Source organism: Centroberyx gerrardi, chromosome 12, assembly GCF_048128805.1.
Source record: "Centroberyx gerrardi isolate f3 chromosome 12, fCenGer3.hap1.cur.20231027, whole genome shotgun sequence".
NCBI classification, from domain to species: domain Eukaryota; kingdom Metazoa; phylum Chordata; class Actinopteri; order Beryciformes; family Berycidae; genus Centroberyx; species Centroberyx gerrardi.
In genome coordinates this window covers 661,347-678,587 of record NC_136008.1, presented here as the reverse complement: position 1 = coordinate 678,587, position 17,241 = coordinate 661,347, and the positions used below count along the sequence as shown (strand labels likewise).

The window sequence follows — 17,241 nt, the reverse complement described above, 5'->3', positions numbered from 1 at the left end:
TTGAACACTTGGGGTGGGAAACACCTGAGTAGCGAGTCCAGCCCGCTCTGTGCTACTGTTGTGAACCAAGATGCATCATACAAACATTTATCATTTCACAAATTCCCCAGTGAAAAACATCTAAAATAAGAATCCAGAGAATCCAAGAAACCACCCCGGTCTGTGGAAGACCAGGGTGGTTTTCCAGAAAGCGGGTTTAGTGAAAACTCTGAGTTTGTTAACCCTGAGATGAGGGAAACTCCGGGTTTTCAGCTCCAGAAAGAGAGGTAACTTAACCTCTGGGTCAGTTACCATGGTAACTGACCATGGTAACTGACTCTGAACCTAACCTGCTGCTGGCAGGTTTTCTTCAACAAACCCTGAGTTTCTCTCCGTCTCCTCCCTCTTACAGAGCCAGACACGCTGTTTCATTTCCTCATTCATTCAATCCGTATCAAAGAGCATTAATTAGCGGAGGTTTAACTCAGGTGAACTAACTCAGAGTTGACTGAACTAACTCAGATCAGCTGTTCGGAGTTTCCTGTCTCGGGGTTCATCAGCTCAGAGTTCAGGGTTAGACAGAGTTTGTTGAACCTGCTTTCTGGAATGGACCTTCTGCTGGGCGGCTGACAGGTGTGTGTGCAATGTGCATACCTGTATGTGTGGGGAAATGGGCGGGGCTTACCTGGGCAAAAAAGCGCCTTGCTTGTCTGGAGCTACAGGTCAGCTGACCCAAACAGGAAGTAACTAGCCCTCCTGATGGATGAGTCGCCCCTCGTCTTTCACTGTTTGACTCTAACTGTCGGACTGTGAGATGAAGAGTGACTGCGCTGCTCGTCACTGTGTTCCTCGGTGAAGTCAGGTAGTGTGTCTCCTCCGGGACCCGTTGTTCCTGAGACTGTTACCAGGCTACCTGTTGAGCTAACGTTAGCTAGCTAGCTAGTGTTTGCTTTTCATAATAGTATTCCCATGATGTCACATGCATGTCCTACCAACATGGCGCTTTACAATACACACTGCTCATTGGCTGTTTGTCATTTGATTGTAATCACCTGTTACTTTATTACATTCACCTGTTATTTTATTACATTCACCTGTTACTTTATTACATTCACCTGTTATTTTATTACATTCACCTGTTACTTTATTACATTCACCTGTTACTTTATTACATTCACCTGTTACTTTATTACATTTACCTGTTACTTTATTACATTTACCTGTTACTTTATTACATTCACCTGTTACTTTATTACATTCACCTGTTACTTTATTACATTCACCTGTTACTTTATTACATTTACCTGTTACTTTATTACATTCACCTGTTACTTTATTACATTCACCTGTTACTTTATTACATTTACCTGTTACTTTATTACATTCACCTGTTATTACATTCACCTGTTACCTTCCTGCCAGATGGCCGTGTGGTGATGTAACAGAATACTATGAACAGCGTCAGTCTAAAATAAAACAGTTAAATAACTAGTAGGACATGAATGATGATGTCAGTTTTCCTTCACTGCAGGTTTTCCACCAGCTGAGGAAACTTTGTGTCTCCAACAGTTATTTAATGTTTGTCCAGCAGGAAGAGCTTAATATATAATTTATATCTGTTTCATAAAATAACTGTCTTCTCTGATGCAGTGTGTACTGTGCTGCTGTACAGAACTATGCAACAGGTAATACTACAACTACTGCTACTACAACTACTGCTACTACTGCTACTACTACTACTACAACTACTTCTACTAGGAAAAAAAAGAATGAACTACTTTAGGATAAATTAACGATAATTAAAATAAATTAGAAATAAATTCTTTCTAAGGCATTTATCCATATACAGTTACAAAGATTAGGAAAAAAGCAATAAATAAAGACGTCAACAATAAATCTAGAAGAAAAAAGAATGAACTGCTATGCAGAGAATCAGTAAAACAGAAGACAGACTGTGGTTTTGAAGTAGTAGTATAAAGTAGATTGTGATAGTATGAAAGTGATGAGGTGGCAGTATAAACTCATAAAGCTTTACAGATGTAATATTAATAATAATAATGATGATGATGATGATGATGATGTGACGGCAGGCAGCAGCGGTGCGGCCCGGTGTGGGAGCAGGAGAACGTCACCGTGCTGAAGGAGTGTTCACACTGCAGCGCTTTCCACATGGTACCAACACTCTGACCTCTGACCTCTGACCTTTGACCTGCTGACTGATAGCTGCCTGTAATGTTGGTGATTTAGGAACTGAAGTTTGTTCTGCTGAGAGTCAGAGCCACAGAAATGACTGGGATGGAAAATGTAAATTAAACAGGAATTATAGATAATGTGATTATTTATTTTCTCCATAGGGAATTTTTTTTTTTCTCCCTAGTTTTCCCCTCTTCCTATATTTTGAATGGGTTGTACTATAATTATTTTATGTAGATTCATTACACTGTGACATGCATCTGTCTGATCAGTGATTTTGTGTTTCAACAGAGTGTTTAACTCTGTTTCTGTTGTCAGACTGAAACACTAGAGAACAGATTTCATCGAGCGTCACATGATGCTAACAGACCAGAAATGACCGTTAGCTTTGGTTAGCCAGTTAGCATTTAGTGACCCTCAATGAACTCTCTGTTTACAGTGTTTCAGTCTGACAACAGAGAGATGTGTGTGAGGTAAACACTCTGAAACACTGAAACAATAAATCACTGATCAGAGTCGGAGGAGACAGACAGTTGGCTTTTTGGTTGTTGTTTTTTTGTCATTTAAGTTTTTATACATTTTTCACATAGAAATAACAAAAAACATACAAAGATAACTATGGAAAACATAAGCACAAGCAAAAACAGACATAAAATTAAAATAATAATAATACAAAAAGTAAATAAATAATATATCATATACCGGTACTATAAAATAAAAAGTGGCAGTCAATCAAAGCATCCAGTGAGAGGAGGGGAACAGAGGAGGGGGAGAGAGGAGGGGGAGAGGAAGAGGAGGGGAGGGGGAGAGAGGAGGAGGAGGGGAGGGGGAGAGAGGAGGGGGAGAGGAGGAGGAGGAGAGGAGGATGTGAGGAGGAGGAGGGGAGGGGGAGAGAGGAGGAGGAGGGGGAGAGAGGAGGGGGAGAGGAGGAGGAGGAGAGGAGGATGTGAGGAGGAGGAGGGGAGGGGGAGAGAGGAGGGGGAGAGGAGGATGTGAGGAGGGGAGGGGGAGAGAGGAGGAGGAGGGGGAGAGGAGGATGTGAGGAGGGGAGGGGGAGAGAGGAGGAGGAGGGGGAGAGGAGGATGTGAGGAGGAGGAGGGGAGGTGGAGAGAGGAGGAGAGAGGAGGTCGGGTTGAAACGACTAATGAAACACACCTTGTACTGGACGTTGAAGTGAGCGTGACCTTGTTGTCTCCTCAGAGGTCGCGGCCGGCCTGCCAGCCGACCGGCTCGGTGGAGGAGGTCCTGCGTGGTGGAGGAGGTCCTGCGTGGTGGAGGAGGTCCTGCGTGGCGTCCGGCTCGGTGGAGGAGGTCCTGCGTGGTGGAGGAGGTCCTGCGTGGCGTCCGGCTCGGTGGAGGAGGTCCTGCGTGGTGGAGGAGGTCCTGCGTGGCGTCCGGCTCGGTGGAGGAGGTCCTGCGTGGTGGAGGAGGTCCTGCGTGGTGGAGGAGGTCCTGCGTGGCGTCCGGCTCGGTGGAGGAGGTCCTGCGTGGTGGAGGAGGTCCTGCGTGGTGGAGGAGGTCCTGCGTGGCGTCCGGCTCGGTGGAGGAGGTCCTGCGTGGCGTCCGGCTCGGTGGAGGAGGTCCTGCGTGGCGTCCGGCTCGGTGGAGGAGGTCCTGCGTGGCGTCCGGCTCGGTGGAGGAGGTCCTGCGTGGCGTCCGGCTCGGTGGAGGAGGTCCTGCGTGGCGTCCGGCCGGCTGCGGCGCCGCAGGTACAGACCGTCCGGTTATCGAGTCGTTCTGATCCCTGTAGGGCTGCGTGGACAAAATGATAATCCCAGTTGTTTTGCTAATTATTGTGATCACAATTATGAATCACGATTATTTGTCTCACTTTCAGGAAACATTGTAATTTTAACATAAATTTGAACTGTTTCAGTGCAGCAGCAGAGCGTCTTGTCTTCCTCTTACTGTCTTCCTCATGTTGTGTCTTCAGTTACTAAACTGAGACCGTGACCCAGTTCAGAACTAAAACCTTTTCAGGTTTTCTCTGTAAAGTTTCTCCAGCTGAACTGTTTTGGTCACATGACGCACGTTGAGCTTTCAGAGGCTGTGATTGGTCAGGAGTGATGGGAGCGCTTGATATACCACACTGGGAAACAGTTATCTAGGATCAATTGTGCAGCTTTGTTTCTCTGTTATCTCACTGCAGTAAATGAATATAAAGTAAAGTAAACTCCCCCCCCCCCCCCCAGCTGTCGGTCACAGTGGGCGGAGGACAGAAGCTTCTGGAGGTTCGAGGCGGCGATGCTCGCTCTGACCGCCGCCTTCGTCCTGCTGGTTCAGACGGCAGAAGCTCCTGGACGTCCGGGCTGCTGAGAAGGTCCGCCAGCAGATCCAGTCCGTCTGAACCGGACCTGGAGGACCTGGAGAACCTGGAGGACCTGGAGGACCTGGAGAACCTGGAGAACCTGGAGGACCTGGAGAACCTGGAGGACCTGGAGGACCTGGAGAACCTGGAGGACCTGGAGGACCTGGAGGACCTGGAGAACCTGGAGGACCTGGAGGACCTGGAGAACCTGGAGGACCTAGAGAACCTGGAGGACGAACTGGACATTTGGTGTTTTGACTGCAGCCATATGGAGTGGAGTTAAACACAGTCACTTTATTCACACAGAGCAATAAATGGACAGAAACTAGTAGAAACTACCTAAAGCTTTGAGTAACAAGGATTTATTTTTTCTTTGTGTTTGGAGTCAGATTGTAGCGTCTGATATTATCATTATCTCTCATTATCCTTAAGCTGCATCCTTCTATATTTTGGAGAGTTTTCCTCCATCGGTCCTGAATGAAACCTCCTGAGCTGCTGACTGTTCGCTCGCTCGTTAGATCAGCTGATCTGGAAATGAAGTTGAATTCCAAAACACAACGTCTCCATTTTGGAGAAATATGACGACCAGATGACACTGAATGTCTCTAAAATCTGTTGGATCCGGTCTGTAAAAGTTTCTCATTCAGTCACATGAGGACTTCAGTTCCTGCTGTCATTTATTTAAATGGTGGAGATTAATTTTGGAATCATAATCCTCAAATATGAAGCATCAAACATTCTGTCTACATCAGCTGGTAAACAGCTGACAGATTTTAATCTTTAAATGTCAAATCTGCAAAATGTAATAAAACACAAACGGACTGTTGTGAACTTCATGAAAGCCACAGATCAGAAGAGTTTGTAGGAAATCATTTATTACAGAATATAAACAACATAGAAATATACAGCATGGCTTGTGAATCAGTAAAAAACATGATGTGTGGTTAGAATTCCCTCATGGGTTCATTCAGCTGCATGAAGAAGAGAACTGATCGCTGTCTGTAGTTTTATTGATCAGAGAGAACTGATTAGCTGCGATATGTCAGCCAGTGTAGAACGTATTTTTAATGTGATATTAATGTAGAAAATGTTGTGAAACGATGTTCATCCTGCTGCTGGCTGCTTCTCTGGACCTTCTCTCTGCTGGTCTCAGATCAGTTCTTCTTCTTCTCTTCAGTTCTTCTTCTCTTATAGGAACCTGGATGTGTAGAACAGGTCAGAGATGTGATGTCAGAGGTGTGATGTCAGAGATGTGATGTCAGAGATGTGATGTCAGAGGTGTGATGTCAGAGATGTGACGTCAGAGGAAAGCACATGTGCTTCAATTTCATGCATTTTTACAGATAATTTTAACTTGATTTTAGATTGATTTTTTGTTGATCTCTGTAGAGAAATTTGTCTTGGACCATAAAAAGTTGCGGTCATTTCATTGCACGTTACATTAAACAACACATTAAACACACATAGACACATACTGTATATCACAAATATAAGGTTAAAATTAAATTATATAGTATATAATTAATAGTATATAATTAATTATAGTTCATTAATTATAGTTCATTAAAAATTGCTGTTCTATTTTGCATGCCTAAAGTGTTTTTTTGATTTTTTTTGCCAAATTAGAGAATTCTTCCTGGTTTTGTATCGACATAAAAAACGCTGACAGCAGTGAACTGCCTGCAGAGCGTTAAACTGTTAAAAAAAACAGCAAAGACAAGAGGAAAAAACAAAGTAAAGATAGAAACACTAATATAAAGTTACAATATTCAAGCAAAGTATTTACAATAAAAGCAAAGAGAAAATATCAAAGTATGTTTTGCAACTTCCAGATTTATTCCAGAAGTATAAAAACAGATCAGGTGTGACTGCAGTGAACTGGGTGACATCAGTTTAATATGAAGATGTAATATAGTAATGTGCAATAGGCTGTTAGAGGATACAAATATATTATAATACATCTGGATAAAGATATTTAATATATTTGCATTACAGTAGATGCATAAGAAGATGCTTCACCTTCAACCTGCAGGTCAGAGGTCAGAACATCTGGATCCACATTCTGCTGTCTGATCTGATGCTGCTGCAGAACAAGCTCCTCCCCTCCTCTTCCTCACCTCCCTCCTCTTCCTCATCTCATCTCCTCTTCCTCATCTCCCTCCTGTTCCTCATCTCCCTCTTCTTCCTCATCTCACCTCCTCTCCCTCCTCTCCCTCCTCTTCCTCATCTCATCTCCTCTTCCTCAGATTAGACTGGTTGGAGTTCAGTAAAGACATGAGACTGGATTCTCCACCAGGGGGAGCAGCAGTCCACTGCAGGTTCTGTCTCATCTGTTCTAACAAGAACCAGGACCAAACCAGCAGGGTGAGACTTTAACTCTTTACTTCCCTCTGTGTGTCTCACCTCTCACCTGTCTCACCTCTCACCTGTCTCACTTGTCTCACCTCTCACCTGTCTCACCTCTCACCTGTCTCACCTCTCACCTGTCGGCAGCCTCTCGCTCGCTGGCTCCGCCCACTCAGTTCCACATCTGATGAACAGCCAATTCCAGCAGCAGCAGCGGGGCGAACCGACCAATCCCTGAAGCCTGAGAGGGGTCGTACAGAGGTCACGACAGCGCGGCAGGTAGATGTTGAAAAGAGAAACAAACACAGCAGAATCACATCAGAAATCATCAAAATCACAATATTCCAGAAGCTTTCAGCAGATTTCTGCTGTGAGAGAAAATCTTTGTTTATATTCCAGCAGTAAATGTGCAGCAGGTCTGAAACAGCTGAGTTCACACTCATAACAACTCACATCCAAATCACAATATCAGCAAAATGCTCAGCGTGATGTTCTGTCATTACTGAGCAGTGAAGAAACACAGAGGACTAAAGGGCCGCTCCACTCAAACAGACTTTAGCTTCTTATTTTCCTTTTTGTTGTTTTAAACAGCAGAGAGTCTTCAGGCTGTAATATTTCATCCTCAGCTGCAGACAGGCAGGCAGACAGACAGGCAGTCAGACAGACAGGCAGGCAGACAGACAGACAGACAGACAGGCAGTCAGACAGACAGACAGACAGACAGACAGTCAGACAGACAGACAGACAGACAGTCAGACAGACAGACAGGCAGTCAGACAGACAGGCAGACAGACAGGCAGACAGACAGATAGACAGACAGAGGTTTCTCACCTTATCTGTTGGTTCAGGATCGTTCCAGTCACCAAGAACCACATGCTGACTGTAATCTGGACTGGACTCATCTAGGAGACAACACACCATGATATACTACTACTGCTACTACTGCAAGTACTGCAAGTACTACTAATACGTCTATTAGTACTACTACACTGGAGTTATCTAGATAGCACACCATAATATACTACAATATACTACTGCTAGTGCTACTAATACTCCTAATACTACTACTAGTACTAGTACTACTACATCTAGCACTAGTACTGCTACTGCTACTACTAGTAATCTACTACCTGTAGGCCACTTTTCTTAATAAAGTTAGAAAGTGCTGCAAATTAAAAGGAACATAACAAATGTATAAGTAATGACTGCAGCTCGTTAAGGTCCAGGGCCCGTTAAGACCCTGAACTCATTAAGACCCTGAACTTGTTAAGACCCTGAACTCGTTAAGACCCTGAACTCATTAAGACCTTGAACTCGTTAAGACCCTGAACTCGTTAAGGCCTTGAACTCGTTAAGACCTTGAACTCGTTAAGACCCTGAACTTGTTAAGACCCTGAACTCGTTAAGGCCTTGAACTCGTTAAGGCCTTGAACTTGTTAAGACCCTGAACTCGTTAAGACCTTGAACTCGTTAAGACCTTGAGCTCGTTAAGACCCTGAACTCGTTAAGACCCTGAACTCGTTAAGACCCTGAACTTGTTAAGACCCTGAACTCGTTAAGACCCTGAACTCGTTAAGACCCTGAACTTGTTAAGACCAACTGAGTGAACAGACAGCATGCTCCTCTCTTACTTATGAAAGTGTAGTCGTAGGTGAAGTTGTAGTCGTAGTCCGGAGTGGGCGTGGCTGTGGGCTCGTCGTACTCCTCCTCCTCCTCCTCTTCCTCCTCATAACTTCCTCCGTTTTCTGTGGAGGAAGATGAAGGAGACATGAGACGAACACATTTTAATATATAAAGTGTGTAGATACAAGTGTTATTATCATGGATTATGTTAATGTTGGGTTTGGTCAGACAGATGTGAAACTGTTGATTACATTATTCATGAGAATGGGAAGCGTTATCAGAGTTATTAGTCACATCTGTGGTCAAAAATAAAAGACTTGAGGTCAGGAGGAACACGGTGGAAAAGTCATTTTTCCACCGTGTTCTCACATTCTCCATAAGGATTCTCCATATTATAATAAAACCTATTTGACAATACAGGGCAACAAATACACAAAACGTATTTTTATATAAGAATTCTGATGCTTTCATTGTCAAATTCAGTTGTGACTTTAAATCAAATGAAACTCTCATCACAAGGCAAACACACACACACAAAACAGAGAAGTGTCGGTTTCTGCTGCAGTGAAGCTGAAGCTGAAGTGTTTCCTGTCCTAAATGTCAAAGATAGGAAAAATCTTATTTTGCCATTACAGAAGCAAGTCCTGAGCTCATGCTGGTCTCCTGTCTGATCTCTCATATCTCAACTTCACTTAGAAAATCCTAACTATTTATTAAAATTCCAATCCAACAAATCGGCAATCATTTGATTATGCCTGAATTAAACTTAGAATGTGCACGATAGAGAAGTTTATTTGCTTTTTCAAATTTATAACTGAGATTACCGTTATGGCGTCACTAAGCGTTAATGTAAACCAATTTTATTATTTTTTAATTTTCCTATATACGCTCATCAAAATGTCATCGAGGAAGTGAAGAACATCATCCTCTGGTTTTAGTAATCTTTCAATCATTACATTTGGATTCTCCCTCTCTTCAATGTCTAGTATGAATTGTGCAGCAGCCATTTTTAACCGTTATAATGGCACATTTTGAATTTAAGACTGTTAGGTTCTGTGCTGTCCTAAGTTAGGATTTAAGTTAAGATGCTTCTGTAACTAAACGCCTATTTGGGTAAAGATAAGATCAAAATCCTAAACGCAGTCAGGAAACCTTGTTCTGTAATGGCAAAAATCTTAAATATCCTCCTAAACTGAGATAGGACAGGATTTCGTAGTTAAGAAGTTTCTGTAATGACCACACTGTGACCTGCACCAAGGCATGCTGGGAAACCCGCCCCAGGCTGCCTCAGCCGCCTGAGGGATTGTTCTTCACAGTGTCCCTGCTCCTCCTCTAGCTCTTCTCTCTGACATGATGTTCTCCGGTCTCAGGAATATTGTAGTGAGGCCCTGACCTCTGACCTCTGACCTCTGACCTCCGTACTGCTGGTTGCTTGTAATGTTTCCAGAGGTGGAAAGTAACTCAGTACATTTACTGGAGTTCTGTACTTCAGTCCAGTTCTGAGGTTCTGGTTCTTTACTGAGTATTTACTGAGACTTTCTACTTCTTACTAATGAGCGAACCTTTGTGACGCCACAAAGTTACGGAAGTCCAAACGGCTCGTTTAGAGGCTCGCTTTTCTAATATGGATTGTGTGGATTTAGTTTTGATGCTTTCACCATGTTTAGATACACATCCAACTCCTTTATCATCACAGAGGAGAGGGAGTCCTGCTTTACATGATGTGGAGCTTTAAAGCTTCAATACTTTAACACTCTGACAGAATGACGACTTTTACTTTGATACTTCAGAACATTTTACTGATAATACTTCTAGACTTTTACTGAAGGAAACTTTTGAATGCAGAACTTTTACTTTTACTGAAATATTTTCCCATTATGGTACTGCTACGTAACACAGAGTCAGGTTTCCATCCCAGTTCTGTCAGTTTTCCTCTGGGACAGAACCGACAGCCCCCCCCCCCAATATATTAAGTAACCTCTATGAATTATCACTGGACCTGTGGGACTTGTGTAATGCGAGCCGCTTCCTGCGTTGTGTTTTCAGAGACGATGTTTGGTTTCACAAGAGCAGAAGATTCATTCTCACTCCGCTCCTCGCAGCAGAAAAAGCAACAAACCTCCAGCTCAGTTCTGTTCAGTTTCTTCACTGAACTTCAAGAATCCAAGGCTGTGGATAAGAAAATGAGCTTTCTTTGTGTAGATGTAAAGATGTAGTGGATCTGCAGGTTCCTGTCTGGTGTTGTGAACAGGATCAGGAACTGAAAGTGAAACCTGGAAGCAGAACTGACTGATGGTAGAGAAACCACCGGTGTTACGGTTATTACTGTTGTTGAGTCTTGTTTTGGGGTGGGGTAACGAGGTGAGACAGGTAACGAGGTGAGACAGGTAACGAGGTAAGAAAGTGATTTGTGGCGCTGCACTCCTCACATGGGTCCAATGCAGATGTGTTTCAGTGAGTCAGTTATCTGGAATAAACTAGAGCAACATCTTGGGGAAATCCAGACGGGCCTGCTGACGCTGCTGCAGTGCATTCTGGTCTCTCTCCTGCTGCTGCAGTGCATTCTGGTCTCTCTCCTGCTCCTGCAGTGCATTCTGGTCTCTCTCCTGCTCCTGCAGTGCATTCTGGTCTCTCTCCTGTTCCTGCAGTGCATTCTGGTCTCTCTCCTGCTCCTGTGGTGGAGAAACTGGTCTCTCTCCTCTTCTACGATGGATTTCTCCCTGTATGATTGTTGAACGTCTCTCGGTGCAAAATGGCGGCTCTAGAAAGAAGCCCTCGCTCTTTGATTCTGAGGGACTGACACCAAAACCTGACGTTTACCGCTGATGTTTTACATCCTGAAACATTTTCTCATATCAAACTCCACTGTAGCTGCTGGAAACATCTGGAGGTGACGTCACCTCGTCTACGATTGGCCGGTTATCCACCAAGAAGAACAACACAACAAACTACTGGATGGAGGCAGGAATGAAAAGTTCATCACCAGTAGCTGTTTTTCTAAAAGTGTTTTAGGAGAGTTTTCTTTCATCTCTTAGTGAAGCTCTTCACTCAGCCTCAGGCTGCAGAAAGCCGTCTGGACTGAGTGGATCAGTGGATTGATTCGTGGATTGATGAACGCTTTACAGCGGATTAGACTGACAGAAACTTGGCTTTGTCTTCCCTCTGAACCCGAGCTGACTCGCCCGTTTAGATAGAAACACCAAAACCAAAAAATCAACCGACGGAGAACTCCGGCACTCAGACTCTGATCCGACTCTGGCACCCAAGGGTGTTTATGTTTCTGTGGCACAGATCAAGCCCGTTCAGCAAATAACTCTCCGCCCCCTCAGGCAGGAGGAACGGTTAGACCAGGTTCGGTCAGGAAGACCGAACCTGTCCAGACTCGCTGCAGGCGGAGCGCCGCCGGCTGCTGATTAACAGGAAGACTGAACAGATTTCTCCTCAGCAGTCTGACTCACTGAGACACAAAGGTCAAGGAAGGAAGGAAGGAAATAAATGTCTTTTCTCTGTCAGTTTGGCACAACACACTTCTGAAGAATACATTTCCAACATGTTGTATCCATCTCAGGAAAAAATAAATCATTCAACACCTTTAAGATCTGGAGGATCCATTTAGCCAACGAAGGTCTTCAGCTCCCTGCTGTTATTAAAATCACAATGAAATGACTTTGTCACCTTGTTAGCTCAGTTGTCTCGTCCTAACCCAGACACAGACAGATCCTGAAGAGTGTCCTGAGGTTTTCTCTGCAGGCAGGACAACGACAACCAGAACAGGAAGTGAAACGCCAGCAGCAGCAGCTTTCACTCCTCAGCCAGACAGGCAGACTGAAAACAGACCGCAGGAGGCCGGGCGGTGTTAGCTAAGACTAACTTACAGTCAGACTGATGTGCTGCTGCTCAGGAATACTCTGATCACTCCCCCATTTGCTCTATTCTTATTTATATTCTATTTTTCTTTAATAATTATCTCTGCTGAAGAGCTGAAGTGACGTCCCATCAGCTGGTTGACTTCATAGGTGCTTTTTTCAGTTTAGATTATTTTTCCAATTGTAGTTTTTTAATTATAGGTTTTTAAGTTAGCTAGCATAACGTTAGCCTGCTAGTTAGTGTGTTACATTTAGTGTTGAGTGTTGGTGACATTGGACGAATGCGACCTGCTGTAGTTTTTTCACAGGTTAGCCAAGCGTTAGGTTTTTACTAATATGGATTAGTTTATGCTTTAAAGAGCAGTATTGATTTGATTTGATTCACAGAGCTGATTTCAGCATCAATCCAAAACCTCTTTCAAAAACTCATTGAAGTCACAGTGGAAGCATGCAGAGCTAAATTCCAGGCTGAACGCTGAACCGCTCTACTGTCTGGGTGCTGTGACCTCTGACCCCTGACCTCCTCACTATTAGTGGCTTGTAGGAATAGAAGCTTATTCTACTGTAGATCTCTGTGAAGTTTCTCTGGAACTGAATGTCTAAACTCTAAACTTTCTCTACGCTCCACTAAAGTCTGTCAGTCTCTGAGGATCCGGCTCATGTTCACTTTTTTTTTTTTTTTTTTTTGGTACCTTTGTCCTTTTGATGTTTGGGAGGTTTTGTCACGGATCTGACAGAGTCTCAGGGCAGCAGATGGGTTTCATGTCTGATCACATCCAGCAGAGGGGATTTCATGATTTAAGAAAAGAAACCTCTTGAGGACAGAGGAGGTGAAACATGTCCGATCCTGACAGAACCAGAGTAAACCTTCAGCAGTAACAGTGGAGTTAGTTTACAGATCTGACACTGGAAACCTTTCTGTTCCTCTCTGAGATCTTCAGATTATCTCTGATGATCTGTTCCTGTTCTCTGAAGAACGTCTGAGTCCCAGTAAAAACACACAAAACAAGATCAACCAGAACCATGCTAACAACCACGGTTCGAATTACGGGGGGGACTGGGGGGGTCTGACCCCCCTAATTAAGACTTGGACCCCCCCAAAAGAGGTAAAAAACAACAGGTCGGGGGGGTCGAAATATTTATATATTCTTTTTACTTGTAATCGTAAATATTACAATATATTTCCCATATTCATGCCTAGAAGAATCTTGTAATACGATTTCAGACACCCCTAAAGTGGACCATACCATTTCTTAACCTTGACGTTAGTTGAACGTCTCGTCTGCCTGCCTCACTCAAACAAGGCTTTAAAGTCTATGCTCGCGTGCGTCGCGCAAGCCAATGGAGACGCCAGGGCTGCCAACTCTCACGCATTGACCGTGAGACTCACGCAATAGACACTTCCACACGCTCTCACGCCACAAGTCCATTTCCTCACGCAGTGATAAACAAATTCATCACTGATAACGTCGCGGCGTGATAAGAGACACTGACAGCGCACGAGACGAGACAGAGCAGCACCGTGCAGCAGAGTTATTCAGAAATATACACAAATCTATTATATTGTAGGCCTAATTTATTCCCATGCATGCTGCTCAGAGTAATCTCAGTCAGCGGCTCTTCTGCGTCTCTCCCTCTCCTCTCGCGCCACGCAGGCAGGAGTGAGAGTGAGTTGCTATGGTTACGGGATGCTCTGTGTCTGTCGCTCTGAAACTTTCTCGCGATTCCATAATAGGTTTTTAGGTTAGTATGCCTATGCAAAGTCATGAATGTAAGCACCTCAATGCTGAAATCTAGTAATATAACATAATTTTACATTTTTGGTTAACATTATACAGGGTTGCTGTTTCTTGACTTAATCCAAGAGGTTAGGTGGTGTAGAAATGCAGGAAATTTGTTTTAAATTACTATTTTTTTCCTGGGGGAGGACCCCCAGACCCCCCTGCCAATTATGTAGAGAATACTTTGTTGGTGACCCCTGACTACAAAACTTGTTGTGTGGTACGTGCCCCATGAGCTGGTGTAATGGATTTGATTTATCATCATCTACAGACTGCAGACATTACGTTAAACAAGCAAGACGCTGTAAGGATTGTAAGACTTCAGTTTACTGAAGCACGCGTCTGCGCTGTACTGGGTTCCCTTCACGCCCTGGAGAAAAAGTTGACCCTCCCGATTGTCATTGTATAATTCGCACTCTGCTAACAACTGGAAACATGCTAAGAACCAAGAACACAAGGCAAGGCAGCTTTATCTGTATAGCACGTTTCATACACTGGGACAATTCAAGTGCTTTACAGAGTAATAAGAATACAGTAAAGGTAAAAGATTTACAATTAAAAGTGCAAAAGTACAGACGAGATACAAAAGATAAAAGACTTAAAAAGTAAACTAGTGCAGTTCAAATCAAGTGAAATAGAAAGATAAAAGAACACAACAAATACTCCCACTGTTAGATGCACATTGTGAGTGAACCCATATGTTTTTTCCCCTGTCCTTCCTGATTCTACTCTTGATCTGATATTTACGTCAGATCTCACTGCCTCAGGCAGACGAGGATCACAGATTCTCCTCTTGGTCAAAAACCTCCCCATCCACAGATGGATGAGGATCATACAGGGTAAAGCTCTGTCCCCCACACATAGTGTTCCCTCTGCAGTAAGCATTACCCGGACCCGTGTCAGCTCTGTTGGGATCCTGAACAGAAACAGTTAAAATGAAGGCTACTTAAAAGCTAAGCTGAAAAGATAAGTTTTTAGCCATTACAGGGTAGACTAGGCAGTGTAAAATAGGAAAGTGCTTTGTAGACAAGCAAAGAGAACCAGAACCATGTTAAGAACCATATCTACAGTAAGAACCAGAACTAGAACCATCATACGGACCAGGAACACAAGAAACAACAACCAGAACAACACTAACAGGCAGAACCACGCTAAGAACCAGAACTGAACTGTAATAAGAACCAGGTGCACAACAAGAATTAGAGCAACAGGATCCAGAACAACAATAAGATCAAGAACTACATGAGAACCAGATCCAAAACAAGAGCTAGAACCGTAAAAACACCAGACACCAAGAACCTTCACCAAACTGTTTTACCTAAACCATAACCAAAGTCTCAGATGCTGCCACTGCTCTCTCTGCCTAACTTCCTCACATGCTGCTTCTTCTTCTTCTTCTTCTTCTTCTTCTTCTTCTTCTTCTTCTTCTTCTTCATCCCGCCTACAGCAACACTCCAATCAGAAGAGAGCAGGTCCACTGTGAACACACCGGCCTGCAGTGTGTCAGCGGCTGCTATTGGTCTAAAATATCACATGACTGGTTGTGTTGCCTTGTGGGAAACTTTCCTTTTCTGGTCCGTTGCCTTTGTTTCCTCCTCGGCTCGTTGAGCTTGTTGGAGGAAATCTGCACCTTCATGACGATCAAGTCAGTTAGACTTCACTGTCAGTAAACCACCGCCTGGGATTTTCTACAAACCAGAGTCAGTGTGTTGAAACCAGACAGAACTAGAAGATCAGTAGAGGACCGACCTCCTCCGTGTCTGACGTCACCCAGCACGCCTTCACCCAGAACATCACAGAGACCGTCAGAAGGCCCAGAGCTTCTTCCTGCACTTGTCAAAGTTGCAATATTATGTGAATCTGTTCTGAAATGCACAAAAAAATGGAAGACCACGCCCACCACCCCACCACCACGCCCCCTTTTGGCCAATCGACATGAAAAGTCAATCAGTTCTTCCTCAGCCCATCACCAACCTTCATACCAAGTTTGGTACAAATCCGTGCCAAACTGTGAGAGAGATCCTGCTGACAGACGGACGGACGCAGGTGAAGGTCATGAAGCACCGAGACGAAACGCTTCAGAAGATTCCTGAAACGAGAAACAGGTGCAGCCGCTCCACCTGCTGGCAGGCTGTTGACTTGTTTTAGAAAAATACTCCACTAAATAAATGGCTTCAGATCATAGACTGTAAGAACAGATGGAGTAGTGAGTGACATCACCCACAGGTTTCTGAAGGGCCGTTTTGAAGCCAAACGTTCGGGTCTACGAGCGCCGCCATGTTGACATTTTTTGGAGCCGGAGCAGCCAGAGCGAAGCCGGGGTTTCCCACAGCGCCGCCTGCTATTGGTCCGTGATCGGCGACTTGTCGATCACTGGACAGGTGACCTGTCAATCACTACGAAAACAACCCTGTTTTATAACCGTTATATCTGTTAATGATGCTATTATTTTGAAGATCGCCATACGGACACATATAATTAGAAGTTAAATTAGCTACTGAGACCAAAATCTCTTGTCGAAAAAATGTATTGACTTTATATTTTGAGTGAGAAGTTGGGCTGCGGTCCCATAGACATGAATGGAGTCGGGCGGTTTAGAGTGTTTTTAGAGCCGGACCCTAGTGGACGTTAGAGGAACTGCAGCTTCCTTCACTTCCTCACTGGCTGCAGAACTCACCTGAGGTCTTGGCCACTTGCTTCACTGTCAACTGAAACTTAACTTCCTCTTTTGGTTAAACTTCCACAGAAGTACACTTATTACACTTCAGCTCCTTTCACTTTTACACTTGCACTTATAATTACACTTAAACTCACACTTAAGCCTAATTTAATCTTTAACCAGTTGCCCTTTGATTTCCTCGTAGAATGAAACTTTAACTTAAAATGACTCTTACTCTCACAAACTAATTACATTTAAACATAAACTAAATTTAAACTTCAACTTACATTTACACTTCACTTACACTAGAATTACTTATTACGCTTATTACACTTTCATTATTACTACTTTTATACTTATAATTTCAGTCACACTTCATACACTTTTACACTTGAATTTGAATTTGAAGTTAAATTTGCATCACACTAACGCTTAGAATTAAAGTTTCTCACATTTACATTCACATTTAAACTTAAATTTAAACTT

At 43.6% G+C, this 17,241-nt stretch overlaps 2 protein-coding genes across 5 annotated transcripts in view; one reads left to right on the top strand and one right to left on the bottom strand.

Annotated features, from left to right (window-relative positions):
* Positions 1-292: 292 nt before the first annotated feature.
* LOC144541914 (uncharacterized) lies at positions 293-4,814 on the top strand. The gene is made up of 3 exons (XM_078287032.1): positions 293-308; positions 3,373-3,881; positions 4,365-4,814. The coding sequence occupies exons 1-3, from the start codon at positions 293-295 to the stop codon at positions 4,761-4,763; spliced, it is 924 nt and encodes a 307-aa protein (XP_078143158.1). The 3' UTR covers positions 4,764-4,814.
* Positions 4,815-5,338: 524 nt separating this feature from the next.
* Positions 5,339-17,241, bottom strand: part of LOC139917000 (uncharacterized) — a 12,201-nt gene continuing 298 nt past the window's right edge. Inside the window, exons 2-5 of one of the 4 annotated variants that reach the window (XR_013506928.1) lie at positions 8,458-8,571; positions 7,658-7,728; positions 6,948-7,067; positions 5,339-5,659 (exon numbers count right to left, since the gene is read on the bottom strand). Coding sequence is in view for 3 of the 4 variants with exons in the window: in XM_078287314.1 (XP_078143440.1) it covers positions 6,999-7,067; positions 7,658-7,728; positions 8,458-8,571 (254 nt within the window). In the remaining variant the exon portion in view is untranslated. Of the gene's footprint in view, positions 5,679-6,947; positions 7,068-7,657; positions 7,729-8,457; positions 8,572-17,241 lie in introns of all 4 variants that reach the window. The other 3 variants (XM_078287314.1, XM_078287313.1, XM_078287312.1) reach the window with 3 other exon arrangements.

Bases quoted from the DNA above. Each gene is read 5' to 3' on its own strand.
- LOC144541914 (XM_078287032.1), top strand. The intron at 3,882-4,364 runs GTACAGACCGTC...CCCCCCCCCCAG, and splicing joins GGCCGGCTGCGGCGCCGCAG to CTGTCGGTCACAGTGGGCGG.